The following is a 13,991-nucleotide window of genomic DNA, read 5'->3' as shown; positions in this document are numbered from 1 at the left end:
GCCATAAGGCAAGGGCCTTAATTGGGAATTTCCTTAAATAGTCATTTGGGGGCCATTTTTTTTTTTTATTCCCCCCCTTTTTTTTTTTAAATTAAATCAAAAAATTAAATATTAAAAAAATTAAAATTTAAAAATTTTAAAAATTTTTTTTTTTATTTTTTTTTTTTATCAGTGATACCTTTTTGTAATTTGTGTTGATTTAAATAATCAACCTGGCTATAAATTATTTTCAAATTCGTTTATTTCGTACCTCAAAAAAATAAATATTCTCTAAAGATTTGACATTATAAAATAATAATAAAAAATTAAGAAAATATGTGTTTGACATATACTTCATTTGACTTCTTAAGTGTACATGAACCCATTATTAGAAGCATCTGCAACTGAATTTTTAAAAAGAATAGGGAGAGGACCTTCCAGGACCACCTTAGCATTCTCTCCCCTAAATTATTTTGCCAATCCCTCGAATCGCCCAGCCCCCTCACCCAGCCCCCCCTCAAATCCTGGGGGACACATTGCCCAAGTATCCACAGACCCAACATGGCATGGTAAAAATGCAATTTAGTCAAGATATTTACAATTATTTTACAAATGACCATTAAAAATAAAATGTCCTGCTCTTAAAATAGTTTATGAAAATGTATGTATGATAAATGGCGTACTACTTGTGAAAAGTATTGTGAATAAATCGAACCATGGACCAAAAACAGAATATCAAACCAAAAATAAAAAATTGAACCATCCCATACCTAGTCAAAATAACATTATGTTAGATACTAGGCACCAAATAGCCATACAAGGTCCTGGTCATTAAATAATATAAACATGTCCTGGGGTGTCATTAAATAATATAAAAATGTCCTGGGGTGTCATTAAATCATACAAAAATGTCCTGGGGCGTTATTAAAGCATACAAAAATAACCTGGGGTGTTATTAAATCATACAAAAATTTCCTAGGGTATCATTACCAAAACAGTCCTTTGTTTTCCTTGAATTGTAATTGTTAGGGTGTTAATTATGTTTCAAAGAAAGAGCATATAATTAAGTCTGATGGCTTAACCACTACACCACCAAAGGCCGGTAATTTTTTAATAAAGGTAAAATATCAACCATGATCGCATCCGAACATTTTCACAGTACAAACATACAGACAGCAGTCACATTAAAAAAATAATAATATAAAAGCGTTTATCAGCCATTTTTAGGAAATATTTTAAAGCAATTTCCTGTTGTTCTGTGGGGGTTTGCAAATTGGGTGGACATGTGAATATCATGAATGCTGTATAGTATACAGCATGTGGACATGCGTATGATATCTTGCCTGCAGTATCCTGAAGGTTAACAACAAATAAATATAAATATAAAAAATACCCTGCGCAAATCACCACCGGAGCAGTACTCCATGGCTAGGATAGGCATCGTGTCCCTGGGAACATCCAGTTCGGGTGGAACGTTCAGGGCTGTGATCACATTGTCGTGCTGAAGTCTCTTCATGATGTCGATCTCTAGCTTCCACCGGTGACGATGCTTCTCGGTCATCTCGTTCTGAACACGACATATCTTTAAAGCCAGCTGTTCCCCTGTTTCCTGTAAGGAGTATAATAAAAAAAAATTGTGAAGAATAGTGGTTTTATTAGCTTGTTTTAGCATGGTGCGGCACCATGCCTCAATAGTTTAGCACCATCTTGCTTTAATCAGTACCATGCTGCCCTGAGATTAAATAAGCTGTTTTCAATAATTAATTCTAAAACTGTTTTAATAAAACACTCAGAAAAAATACTATTAATTAATAAAATATGCCTGTTATGTATTTTGCTATTCATTTAATGATTTAAAGCAAGCATATTAATTACATTTAATGAAAAAAAAAGCCTTAAAAATGTCCCAAAAGTGTTAAGTTCACTATGCCTTGCCAAATTTCAAGGGAAAACATTAAAGAAAAAAACATGCCCTAAAAATGGTGAAAATGCCCCAAGAGTACTGTCTACCATGTCTTGCCAAATTTCAAGGGGAAATTCTTAAGAAAACATTGTTTTTTCTTTCTCGTTTTATGTATTCTTAATCTGACATCTTTATCTTGAGGCATTTCCCATTGTCTCAATGGCCTGGTCTGAAGTTGTAACAGCCAATGATCAACCAAATTTTCTAACTTGTGTCACGAATAACAGCTAATATACATTGTATTAAAGAAATAATTTTATAGGTGCATTATAATAGTTCCAAGTACTATATGTTGTAATTTGTTAACATTTATTTGTGATACCAAACTACAAATTAATTAACCTAACATAATCTTTGAAGTTAATTCTTGCAAAAGTTTTAAAATTGTAATGTTCCAATACTCAATCACTTATTCACAACTAATACACACACTATAGGAAGAAACCTGACAGCACCCCCTTTGAATAATATTCCAGCTAAATATGTAGGGTGCCGACGGATTTCTTCCTGTAGTGTGTGTATTAGTGGAGAATAAGCGAAATATCTGTTATCAGTGAACTTGAAAATTATCAATGTAGCAGTATTTAGCATCAAACTTAGAAAAAAATTTGTACAGTGAAACCCCTCTAAACCGGACACCCTCGGGACCAAGTAAAATGTCCAGTTTTAAGAGATATCCGGTTTAGTGAGTGTCCGGTTTTGAGAGGTTGCACTGTATTAGAGTGAGAATCTTTGGCCATTCCGTGATCATAACTGGAAAAATATCTGTCTAGCTCTCCAACAACAGAGTACTCGCGCTAGTAATACATGTACTAGATAAACATTTAATACTGAAGTGTAACCTTGTGCTGCCATAGCGTGACTGTGCCAAATCCACCAGTACCCAGCAGTTTCTGCTCTTCCCAGTTTCCTCGTCTGGCCAGCTGTGATCGCTGCATTTTGATGTCTTCAATGAACTAATGCATCAAATCTGTAAATAGTAATACCCTGTACTTCTGCTTAATTAAAACATTAATTTTAGTCATACTAATAATCCACATTTTAAACTGAACTTAAAGTGGGAAACTTAAATGTACAACACAAATTTGGTCAGAATTAATTAAAAATTTATATAGAGGATAATAAATGAGTTACCAGTTATCAAATTTATGTCCCGAGTGAAATCATTTTCACTTGTCATAAGCTGTAGCCTGAAACTATTATTTGTTATTTCAGCCACATTGTACAATGCTAGAGGTCAAAAGAGTGATTTTATTAATGTAGCTATGCATGTGATGTCACATGAGTGACATCAAAAGTCATATCCTGCTACTATACGGATATGACTTTGCTTTATTCAACATCATATTCTGTCAATAGAAATGGTGGTTGCAAGATAAAAAAAAATTAAAAAAATTGCGGGTATCACTGTCAAATAGAAAATTAACACCCGCAAATCATACAACTCCATATAATGGTTATCTCCACTGTAAATTAAAATGTTTTTTCAACGACACAAACTGAATGTCTGGTAATTTTCTTGCTACATCTACTAATTGTAAACATCAAACATATATCAGGTCTTAATCTATAATTTAAAAAGTAGAAGTGACTTCTCCCTTACCAGAAGAAAGGGGAGAAGTTTGGTAAAAATAGGTGAAGTGAACATTTATTGGTACATTTTCAACCCCTGCATTAAAAAAATGCTGTGGGGAAAATAGTGTCCATGGCACTTTCCACTGCAATTTTACAATTAACATGTTTGCAACTCTGGATTGTAAGAAAATCTGAATGATGAGTTTGTTATTCGTTTTGTTTACCAATACGCTATAAGATTCATTTATACTAGTGGCAGTATTCACTGACTGAAAATTATGTAATAGTTAACATGCGAATGACAAAGGCGAATGACAAAGGCACAATGAAGATCATGAGGTTGTAAGAGGATGACAATTTATATATCTAGCCCGCTCGTCCTATGCGAGTACAACTTCTGACGGACTATTTAAAAAATGCAACTACCAGTCCGTTTGCCACGTGATGTTGATCACTTACTAAGTGTTCTTTATAATGTTTTGTTAATATTATATATATACATATATATATATATACATATATATATATATATATACATATATATATATATATACATATATATACATATATATATAAAAATAAATAAATCGGTATAGTTTTTTTATTAGGTCACTCGGCACCATGGCGAGTGAAAAAATCACACACCTCAAAATGCTTAGGCATACTATTCAAATAATTTCATGCACACAATTATAGTTAGATGGTTTGATTGATGAAGGTGCAGCTTTAGAAACGTGTAGCAATCAACTTGTCTTGAATTTCATTATTATGTACAACGAACATGATTACAATAGTTGGATGGGAAAAACCCACTTCAATTAGAACTACAATCCAAAAATCTCAGGTGGGCACTACCGACTTAGATCCCTCATATTATTACTTATTTTTTAAATAACTCGTTAAAAGTAGGTCTACAATTAGTTCAATTGATAGTTGATTGGGGAATTGACATTCACGTAGCATTTTTAATTTAACAATTACGCAACTACATGTAGTCTCCCTCCCTCAAGATTTTGTAACACGTCATTTCACTTACACTACCAGTTACGAATGGCTCTGACACCTATGTCAAGTCAGCGTTACATTATTGATCTGTCCCAATGTTGTTGGTAAAAAATATATACAAACTCCGACAAAATATGTCATTACAAAGGATTTTATTCCAAACGTGGGATGCTATAATAAAAATAATCTAAAAAAACCTTAATTTTAGACACCATCATAAATACGAAACAAGTTGTCAAGTTCCAAGAGTAAAAATAATCTGACCCCCAATAGCTCTGATTGGTCAATATGCCACAGAGTACTGGGCATCAAATCATGTTCAATTTATTAAGTCACATGGTCTGTGACTTTCTAACAAATGCATTGAAACAAACAAACAAAATTAAATAGTCGTCTAAGATCATTGATTACTGTAGTGTTTTCCCTAGTTTGTTTTAGCATGGTGCAGCACCATGCCTCAATTATAGTCTAGCACCATATTGCCGTAATCAGCACCATGCTGCCCTGAGATTAAACAAGCCTCTTTAACTAATTAATTCTAAAACTGCCTTTATAAAACACCCAAAAGAGTATTATTAACTAATAAAATATGCCTTTTATATCTTTTGCCATTCATTTATTAAAGCAAGCACATAAATTACATTAATGTTTATTTCAATTAATATTTGTGTATTTTTAATGAAAAACAAGTGCCCCAAAAATGGTAAAAATGCCTCAAAAGTGTTTCGTTTGCCAAATTTTTAAGAAAATCACTATATTGTTACTATATTTCGTAAAATAATACATATACTGATGGAAAGAAATAAGGGATCAGTTTTATACTATAAATATATATGGTCATGATTGTACATTTAGTACTAATGCCCATCTTGTTCCTAACGTTATTAACTGTGACAAAACACCCCCCAGTTTCTGTAATGCACGTGCAGAACATGTTTCCACGTTATTTCTGTGTTGTTTTGTGTGTTGTTTTTACGGGTATAAAAATTACTGAAGAATGTAAATTACGTTTTTGATATGGCAAGGCAATACATGACATTAGCAGACAAATGGTCTGCTGTGGGCATGGTGAGGGCAGGAAAATCACTTAGACAGGTTGCAACTAGTACTGGGAAGTCTATTAGTGTGATATCACGGTTATGGAACCTGGTTGAGGTGGTAACAGGTCGTTTTGCCCTTATTACTAGTTCACCCGAGTCGTTTTCAGCAGGGTCAATTCGTACATCCAACCGAGTCATTTCACTCCATGTTTCGATTTGCCCTAATTTTATTTTGTTAATAAAGTAGTTATTCATTGATTGGTCCTATATCCATTGCTTTTTAGATGTCACACATTGCGATCTATATTTACAGATAAAAATAATCTAATTTTGTTTGTTTCCAATATCATTTACTCAAGCCATATACACGAAATACTTACAGGCCTTAGATAATATACAGACAATGTATTCACATTAATAATTAATTTATGAACAGTCACACTGCATACTACTGATTAAATATACTACATACCCAGCTGAGGTTCAAATGCAGAGTATGGTATGTTGATTTCGCCTAGCTTCAGTTGACAGAAAGTAAACAGCTGATACGGCATTAATATCCAATATTAAGACAGAAAATTACTTAATATTTGGTGTAGACTAACAATTATGAACTACTAGTAATCGAGACAATTTTACCAACTTTGCTGATTTCCATAATGAGTTCATTTGTGTAGGCTACGTTATTAAACGGGTCTTTCTATCAGCTACATAGGTAAATAGAGGATTCATGCACCATGGAAACAAAAACATTCTAGACCTTTTCCCAGACAAAAAACACTCATGTTACTCAACAATCAGTAAATACAAAATGGACAATCTTTCTGTCATATGCATATTGAATATTTTACTGAGAATAAAACACGGTTCAATCCAGTGGTCCAGTGCAGTGCACGTGTTATGAACAGTCAACAGATTTCAATGACCTAATTGGAAGTCACTTAATTCTAGTAAGTTACATGCCATGATGGTGCTGAGATAAAGATACAAGTTTAGGAACAATGGTGCAGTTACTGTGTTAATATAATTTACTCTTTAATATGTTTTAGCAACGTTTCGCATACATTAAACAAAAAATCTGAATTATACTCTGCTCTAATCATAAAAGTTTCTATAGATATAAAACACAAATTCTTCCAGTAATTTAATAAAATGTAAACAAAACAATTGTATGTTTCATTAACTTTCTGACTACTACAGATAAGATACCTTGTTCGACGTCACACCAGTTGACATACTATACACTGTATACAGTGCATTCCCCAATTCATATTTCCCGCCATTTTGCAAAGGACACTCCCCGGTAATACGGGAAATACCTTGGAATTTTGAGTTCAAAAAGTAGTTTTCAGCAAGTGATTTTGCTAATTTGATAATAAATTAGATTGTTTTACAAAAAACGAAACTCACCAAATATTTCAGATATGAATCGTAGTTTTTTTGTTTTGTTTTTTTAAATTCTGATTAGAAAATCACTGTTATTGGGAATAATGGACAAATACTGGACAGCTGGCCACAAATGCCCATAAGTAAACACAACTTTTTTGCCTAAATTTAAACAACATTAACTCATCTAAAATATCAAAAAAATTAGGGGGGAAAAACACAAAAATAATACTTATCGATTCAATTTGAACTTTATTTTATGTATTTATATAAACAATTAAGTAAATACATGTATATGTGAGTAAAAATTATAAACTTGTACCCAACGTGTTTTTTGTCAAAAATTAATCTAGTAGTCTAAAGGTTAAAAATGTTTACAATATTATTAAGTCATTGATAATGCGTCGCTATATTAAAATAAAAGTAATAATTAGTATTTTCTGGCATTACTGAAATGAATGTGGCCGAGAAAATTAAAACATTTTTGACTGGTCACTGCAAACGGTGCCACATGTGTCATTGTACACAGTCTGGCTCCAAAGTGAGAATATGGACCGACATATACAGATGACACTAAGCAGTCAGGGTCTTGATGTCTCTTGTGTGATTTTGTTTTTGAAATTGAATTAGGTTCAAAACATTACAGCAGACTTTTCAGCGGACGGGATTTAGCTAAGTCAGTTGAGTGCTCGCTTGAGGTGCTTGCATCGCAGGATCAAACCACCTTGGTGAATCCATTCAGCTGATTGGTTTTTTTCTTGTTCCAACCAGTGCACCACAACGGGACAAAGGCCGTGGTATGTATTTTTCCTGTGTGTGGGAAAGTGCATAAAAAAGATGCCTTGCTGCATTAACTCTGATGACTACAAGTCAGAAATATCAAATGTCTGACATCTAATAGCCGATGATTAATTAATCGATGTGCTCCAGTGGTGTCGTTGAAAACAAAACAAACTTGATTTCTCACTACTGCTAATAACTTGGTGACTTTCGGCTACAAACACTTATTTCACCGGCTAGATTAGGGCCTAATATATAATTATATATACAAACAGATGGTCGAGTTTTGTTTGGAGTTTATGGGTGTTTACTAGTACCACTCGATGGAATGAGTCATGCGTATACGCTGTATCTGTGTATTGTTGTACAAACACATATATATAAACATGTACCCACGGACATATATACAGCGTATATAATTTATCTCTCTTGCATTCACTTTTAGGTTTTACCTAAGGTCGACGACAGTCTCTTTTCGCACCTTTGTTTTGGGTTCGTACACAGTAAATAAAACATATTGAACTGTAATTTTTTGACATGATATATTTGACAAAAGGTACTTTTTATTTCTTTCATCTTTTGAAACTTAAAATTAATATTTTGTCCAGAATTATGAAAAAAATAATAAATATGAACCTGTATTTAAGCCATGTTGTCTGTTGGTTATAGAAATTTGACAGGGGTCAAGGTTAGGAGACCAGTTTTTAGTGTATGGTTACTGTAAGGATATTCAAAGTGACGTCATTCAAATTCAAAATTAGCTATATTATTACAATGCTTTGTGTGTGTACATGTATATGACGTTTCCATTTTAACAATGCTGGAAAAATTCCAATGCAAAATTGCTATTGAAATTGTTTTGTTTGAACATTATTAATGCACCTGAATGTGTTTGAAGAAAATCTTGTGATTAAAAAATTGTACCTTTTACAAAATATGGATTTCAATTGAAATTATGGTAAGATATGCTACATTTATTGTGTACGAACCCAAAACAAGGGTGCGAAAAGTGACAGTCATTGACCTTAGTTAATATTACAAGTCTATGTGACATAAGGGACCAAAACCGTACCGGCTCTGTACAGGATGTTCCTACACAGCACGGTTCTGCACAGGACGGTCTATATTATACGCTGCAGTGAACGGTTACCAGTCATTACCAGTTGATGTTTGGCTACACGTGTACCGAGATATGGGGTGGGGGGAGTCAGTAATAATAAAGAAAATATATGTATATTGTGGATAATACTCAATAAAATATACATGTGTATATGTATAACGTGTACGTGTGTGAGTATTAAAAAATATATATACGGACGTTCCTACACAGGGCGGTCTAGTATTTTATATACTTAGATATGGTGGAAAACACATTAACAGTAAAGAAAAAATATATATATTTTGTATATAAAGAAAATATATGTATAATTTGGATAATACTCGAAGAAAAAAAATATATATATATATATATTTATGTGTGCGTGTGAGTATTAAAAAATATATATGTAGGTTCTGTACAGGACGTTCCTACACAGGGCGGTCTAGGTCTAGTATTTTATATACTTAGATATGGTGGAAAACACATTAACAGTAAAGGGAATAAATATATATTTTGTATAATACTCAATGCGTTCGTGTTGACACTGTATAAAAACGTATGCATGCGTACACAGGACGGCACCTGCCTTCAAATCCCCCCTATTTTAAATTCCCAGTTTATGGCATGTATTGTGTTTGAAATAATGAATTTAATTAAGTAGTTAAAAATATCAAAAATACTGTAGCCAAAATATTAGCCAAATGGAATTTTTATTAGCCATATTGAAAATGCTTTAGCCAAATTTGTTTTACGCAGTACTGTATAGAGTATTTATATATGAATATGTATCTTTTTCAGCTAATTGTGTACAAACTGGAATAAATAGGAATAACAAAACCTCAATGGGGGTAGGGGCAGTTAATATATTACTTTGATTTTTCAGAGTGGGTGGGGTTGGGATGGGGTTATGCAATATCTTCAGAGTTTGAAGCCAGTACCCCATACACCCACCCCACTTCTAAGGCCTAAGGCATTAAATTAACAAACATACAGAAATATGGGGGTGGGTTGGATGTTTATGGATGGTGGGGTTTTTTTTTCTTTCTTCCTTTTTTTCCAAATAAAAATTTGAGAGCTTTTTTTTTATATATAGAGCTCATTATTTCTTTAAATAGCAATCTTTATGTTAGTTTGAATTGCTTCTTTTTATTAAGTGACCCATCAATTCCCAACCCCAATTTCATAATTTGTGCCATGTTGTTGCATCAAGATTTACTTTTGCGTAATCGTATTGTTTAATGTCTGCAACGATGTCTCTTGACACTCGGGTGTCAGCTGACTGAGGCGTGACGTATATTCCACCGAGAGCTGTTCAGTTCAGCCAACGAACGTTCTTCATAACGTTCGCAAACTATTTGATTGGTGTTCGTTGTGTCCATTTGGTTTAACGTGAAGCGCACAAACCAGCCTAGTGAACATTTTGTTTTCGCTCGGTCTGGCTGAACTCGGCCCTTGAGATGGCCTACGTCTTTCGGCCCTGAACTGGCATGTGTATTCAAATTGACACGCATTGTCGGTCTGCTTTTATTAGCCTACTTTGATTCAAAGATTTTACAACGTAAAAATAACAGATAAGTTACAGATCTTCCAGACATTGCTGTCATACATGTTGAATGCATGCTGTTAAAATTAATAACCGTGATTATTAAAATAAGCAAACATTATAAGGCCTACGCTGTATTCCGCATGACACCGTTTCTCGTTACCGGTCACGAGATCGCTATTACACTAATTGAATATTTGGTAGTATTATTATGTTTGAGGTGTCGGATAGATTATGTAACCGTTTGTTCACATCAGAAGACAAAAAATTGCTTAGCCAAAATTTTAGCCACTTGTAAATTTTATTAGCCATTTTTTGTACAAATTAGCCAATGGCTAATTTGGCTATCGACAGCGCGAGCCCTGTACAGCACCCACATTCAGCTAAGCTTCGGCAAACTCCGGACAGCAGAACTCTAAGTTCGCCGACCTATATCGTGACGTTGCGTCACATGATCGCCCACTCAGCCATTCCGTCTACTGGGCAGAATCGCCCAGTGGGCGATCACGTGATCTACGTCATGAAATAGGTCACCGAGCTTTGTAATTCTTGCGACCGTGTGTCACGAAGCATAGCTGAATGTGGGTGCTGTCGGATTTCTTTCTGTACTATATGTATTAGTGATTAATATGTGGATTTTTTTAAATCAGTTAACTCAAAAATGATCGATGTAAAGGTATTTGACGTCAAACATAGGGTTATTGTGGTATTAGAGCGGAAATCTTTGCCAACTTTTTGGTTGTCGGCAATTGTCAAAAAAATACATAGCTTGGTCTCTGACTGTAATGAGAGCATATTTATGTCCAAATGTCTGTCTAGCTCTCTTACACTAAGTTGCAGTCAGAGTACTCGGCTAGAGATCAATTATTAATTAAAATGAAATTGAAAAAAATCAAGTTTATATTCCACCTTCAAACATGTCAAAGACCTCATTTGGACTTGAATCTACTATGGAAATAATAGATCAATAAAAATAATGAAAAATAAAAAAAAGCCTCGTGTTTTTAAAATTGTTCAGACGCAAATCTATAAGTTATAACTTTCATTCTCTTGGCCTAACGTTACGGAAATGAATTATGAAAACCCATTAACTACCTTTACTCAGATATGTGATTGTAATTTGGCTTACTAAAATCGTCAGCGTCTTCTCTTTTTTTTAACGTCTGAGTATCGTACTCGGTGTAGTTTCATTAATCAACGTTAAAAGGTGTTTCTTCCTACATGAAAGTTCCCCTTTTCCTTTTAACCCAAATCGTAAGTTACAAATTGACTGGTTCTGTATGATTTTACGCTTGGTGGTACATTCCGCCCTATTTATCGACGCACTCGCTTTTTTTATTAGTAGGAAGGGATATTTTATATGTAGGCCCATCATTCCACACGTCACGGCCTTTGATATACTAGTCGTGGTGTACTGGCTAGTACAAGAAATAGCCTAATCGATGGCCACAATGACAATGCAATATGCACGATAAGACTGCAATACAATATAGGTGGTCCTATCGGGACATAAGCGTACGGTGGGGGGGGGGACATAAGCGTACGGTGGGGGGGGGGGGGAATTGCTCCCTTAATGCTGGAGCCAAAAAATAATACAGATATTCGAGAAAAAAAAGTGCTGACCTGAGACCTTTTTACCATGTATTTCCATCATTCTACCCTCAAAATTATGTGTAATTCATGTAAAAATTCTTAGTGATTCGTTTGCAACCCGAGGCCTATATAGCAGCTGTTTGGCAGTAATGCCAATTGAATAAATATTGTTATCCAGTTTCAGGCATTATCGTTTAATTCGGGGAAAAAGAGGACCTGCTCTCCCCTTCCCCTACAAAAATGGGAATCCGTACACCTATGTATCGGGTGGCCCAAAACAAACGATATACCATATACTGAATATAGATTTAAAAAAAAAAAAGTTTACCACTTTTAGTGAACGTTGTAGGCCCATAGCATAAATATTGTTAAAATAGCAACATATTCCTTAGGATACTGAATATGGAATTTTCTAAAGAGTATGGGGAGTGTAATTTTAATATTTAATTCACACTCGAGTATTACTACATGTATATGGATATTTGCCACATTCAGTGAAAAGTGTAAGCCCATTGGTGAAAAATTGTAAGTAAAATAAATGCGAAGCCAAAGGCTTTAGAGTAAAATTTTATCTACCTTTGTTTATTTTAAAATGTCAATGTAGTCCAGACAATCTATGCCAAAATATATGGTATACCCATCACAAATTGCAAAAGTAATGAAATGTTTGTTTAGAATTTAGTCAGGAATAACATATTAAAAATGTAGAAAAATATAATTAGTGGAACAGATATTTGGCATAAAAGTTAGGGTAGTGAGTGCACTGACGTCATCAATATTAGATTAGGGCCTAGCTAGTCCATATTTTGTATAAACGAAGTTCCCAGTAGATTTTGGCAAGTCAGTTGATCTTACATAATTTGAGGATGCTGATTTAAAGAAAAAATATGTTACCGGCTGATATTCCCATTATTTATATTTACAAATTCAAGATGGCCGCCACATTAGCCTATATATGCTAAAACATGAAACATAATGTCTAGGCTTCTAACTTAATACATATTCATAATATTAATAGTTATTCCTATGTTTTATATGTCTAAGAACTGATATATGTTACCTTTGAAGTGTTTTTGTTCGATATTATACTTATAAATTCAACATGGCTGCCAATATAACCAACAAACTGTAACATTATTTCAGCTTTTATCTGTCTAGGTGACATTGAGCACTACATAAATCTCTGTTTCGTTGGACTGAGATACCTTTTAACATGGTTCTATGAAATATTATAATGAAATTCAAAATGCCCACCATGAAACTACTGAAATAGGAAATGCAATATATTAGCTTCTAACTGGAATACATTCACGATATTAGTGGATAAATCCTATATTTTCAATATGACGAGATTGATATATGATTGATATATGATTAGTCAGCAATGTTTTAAGCAGTCAAATTTACATAAAATTTACATAAACATAACCAATACATTAAAACTCAAGATTAATAGATGCATTAGTTTATGGCATTTTGTTTAAATACTTGTGGGATAGCGATTCCATATTGGTTCAATAGAAGATCATATAAAAGTAACTGCGACAGCTATGTTTTCTCCGTTTCATTTAACACAAACTTGGATCCAACCTGTCATAACGTTGTAATGTAATGGAAATATCTGGATATTTAAAGGATAAGTAATGGAAATATCAACCGCAACATTTCTTCAACACCCTCAAATTATTTAAGATCAAATGACTTGCTACCTCAGGAATAAAATGCATCAAGTTTTGTTACAATGCATCTTTAAAGACATTTTAACTATTCTAGTACATACAGGAGGAATTTAGGGGTTTTTTTCTACAAGGTTCTACTGCGTTATCATTGTATTTAATACTGACCCGCATTAAAACGTTACAGTATTAGTTTATGTATTTGTTTCCTTGTAATAGATGGTCCATTTTTTTATGTTGTGAGTCGGCTTGTTATCCCAAACCTGAAACAGTAGTTGAATTCATATACCCCTGGTCTATACCGTAAAACCAGTTTTATACATCTAATTTCTAGATATCCCATTATTTATGA

General features: G+C 33.6%; 1 protein-coding gene across 1 annotated transcript; it reads right to left on the bottom strand.

Annotated features, from left to right (window-relative positions):
• Nucleotides 1–1,372: 1,372 nt before the first annotated feature.
• On the bottom strand, nt 1,373–11,627 carry LOC121391058 (inhibitor of nuclear factor kappa-B kinase subunit alpha-like; the record flags this gene model as incomplete). The annotated part of the gene is made up of 3 exons (XM_041522814.1): nt 11,500–11,627; nt 2,785–2,912; nt 1,373–1,588 (listed from the first exon to the last, which is right to left on the bottom strand). Coding segments are annotated over exons 2-3 (312 nt in total), but the record flags the coding sequence as incomplete, so codon positions are not given.
• Nucleotides 11,628–13,991: the final 2,364 nt, after the last annotated feature.

Source organism: Gigantopelta aegis, unplaced genomic scaffold (assembly GCF_016097555.1).
Source record: "Gigantopelta aegis isolate Gae_Host unplaced genomic scaffold, Gae_host_genome ctg1361_pilon_pilon:::debris, whole genome shotgun sequence".
Lineage (NCBI taxonomy): Eukaryota > Metazoa > Mollusca > Gastropoda > Neomphalida > Peltospiridae > Gigantopelta > Gigantopelta aegis.
This window is presented reverse-complemented; position numbering and strand designations above follow the sequence as displayed.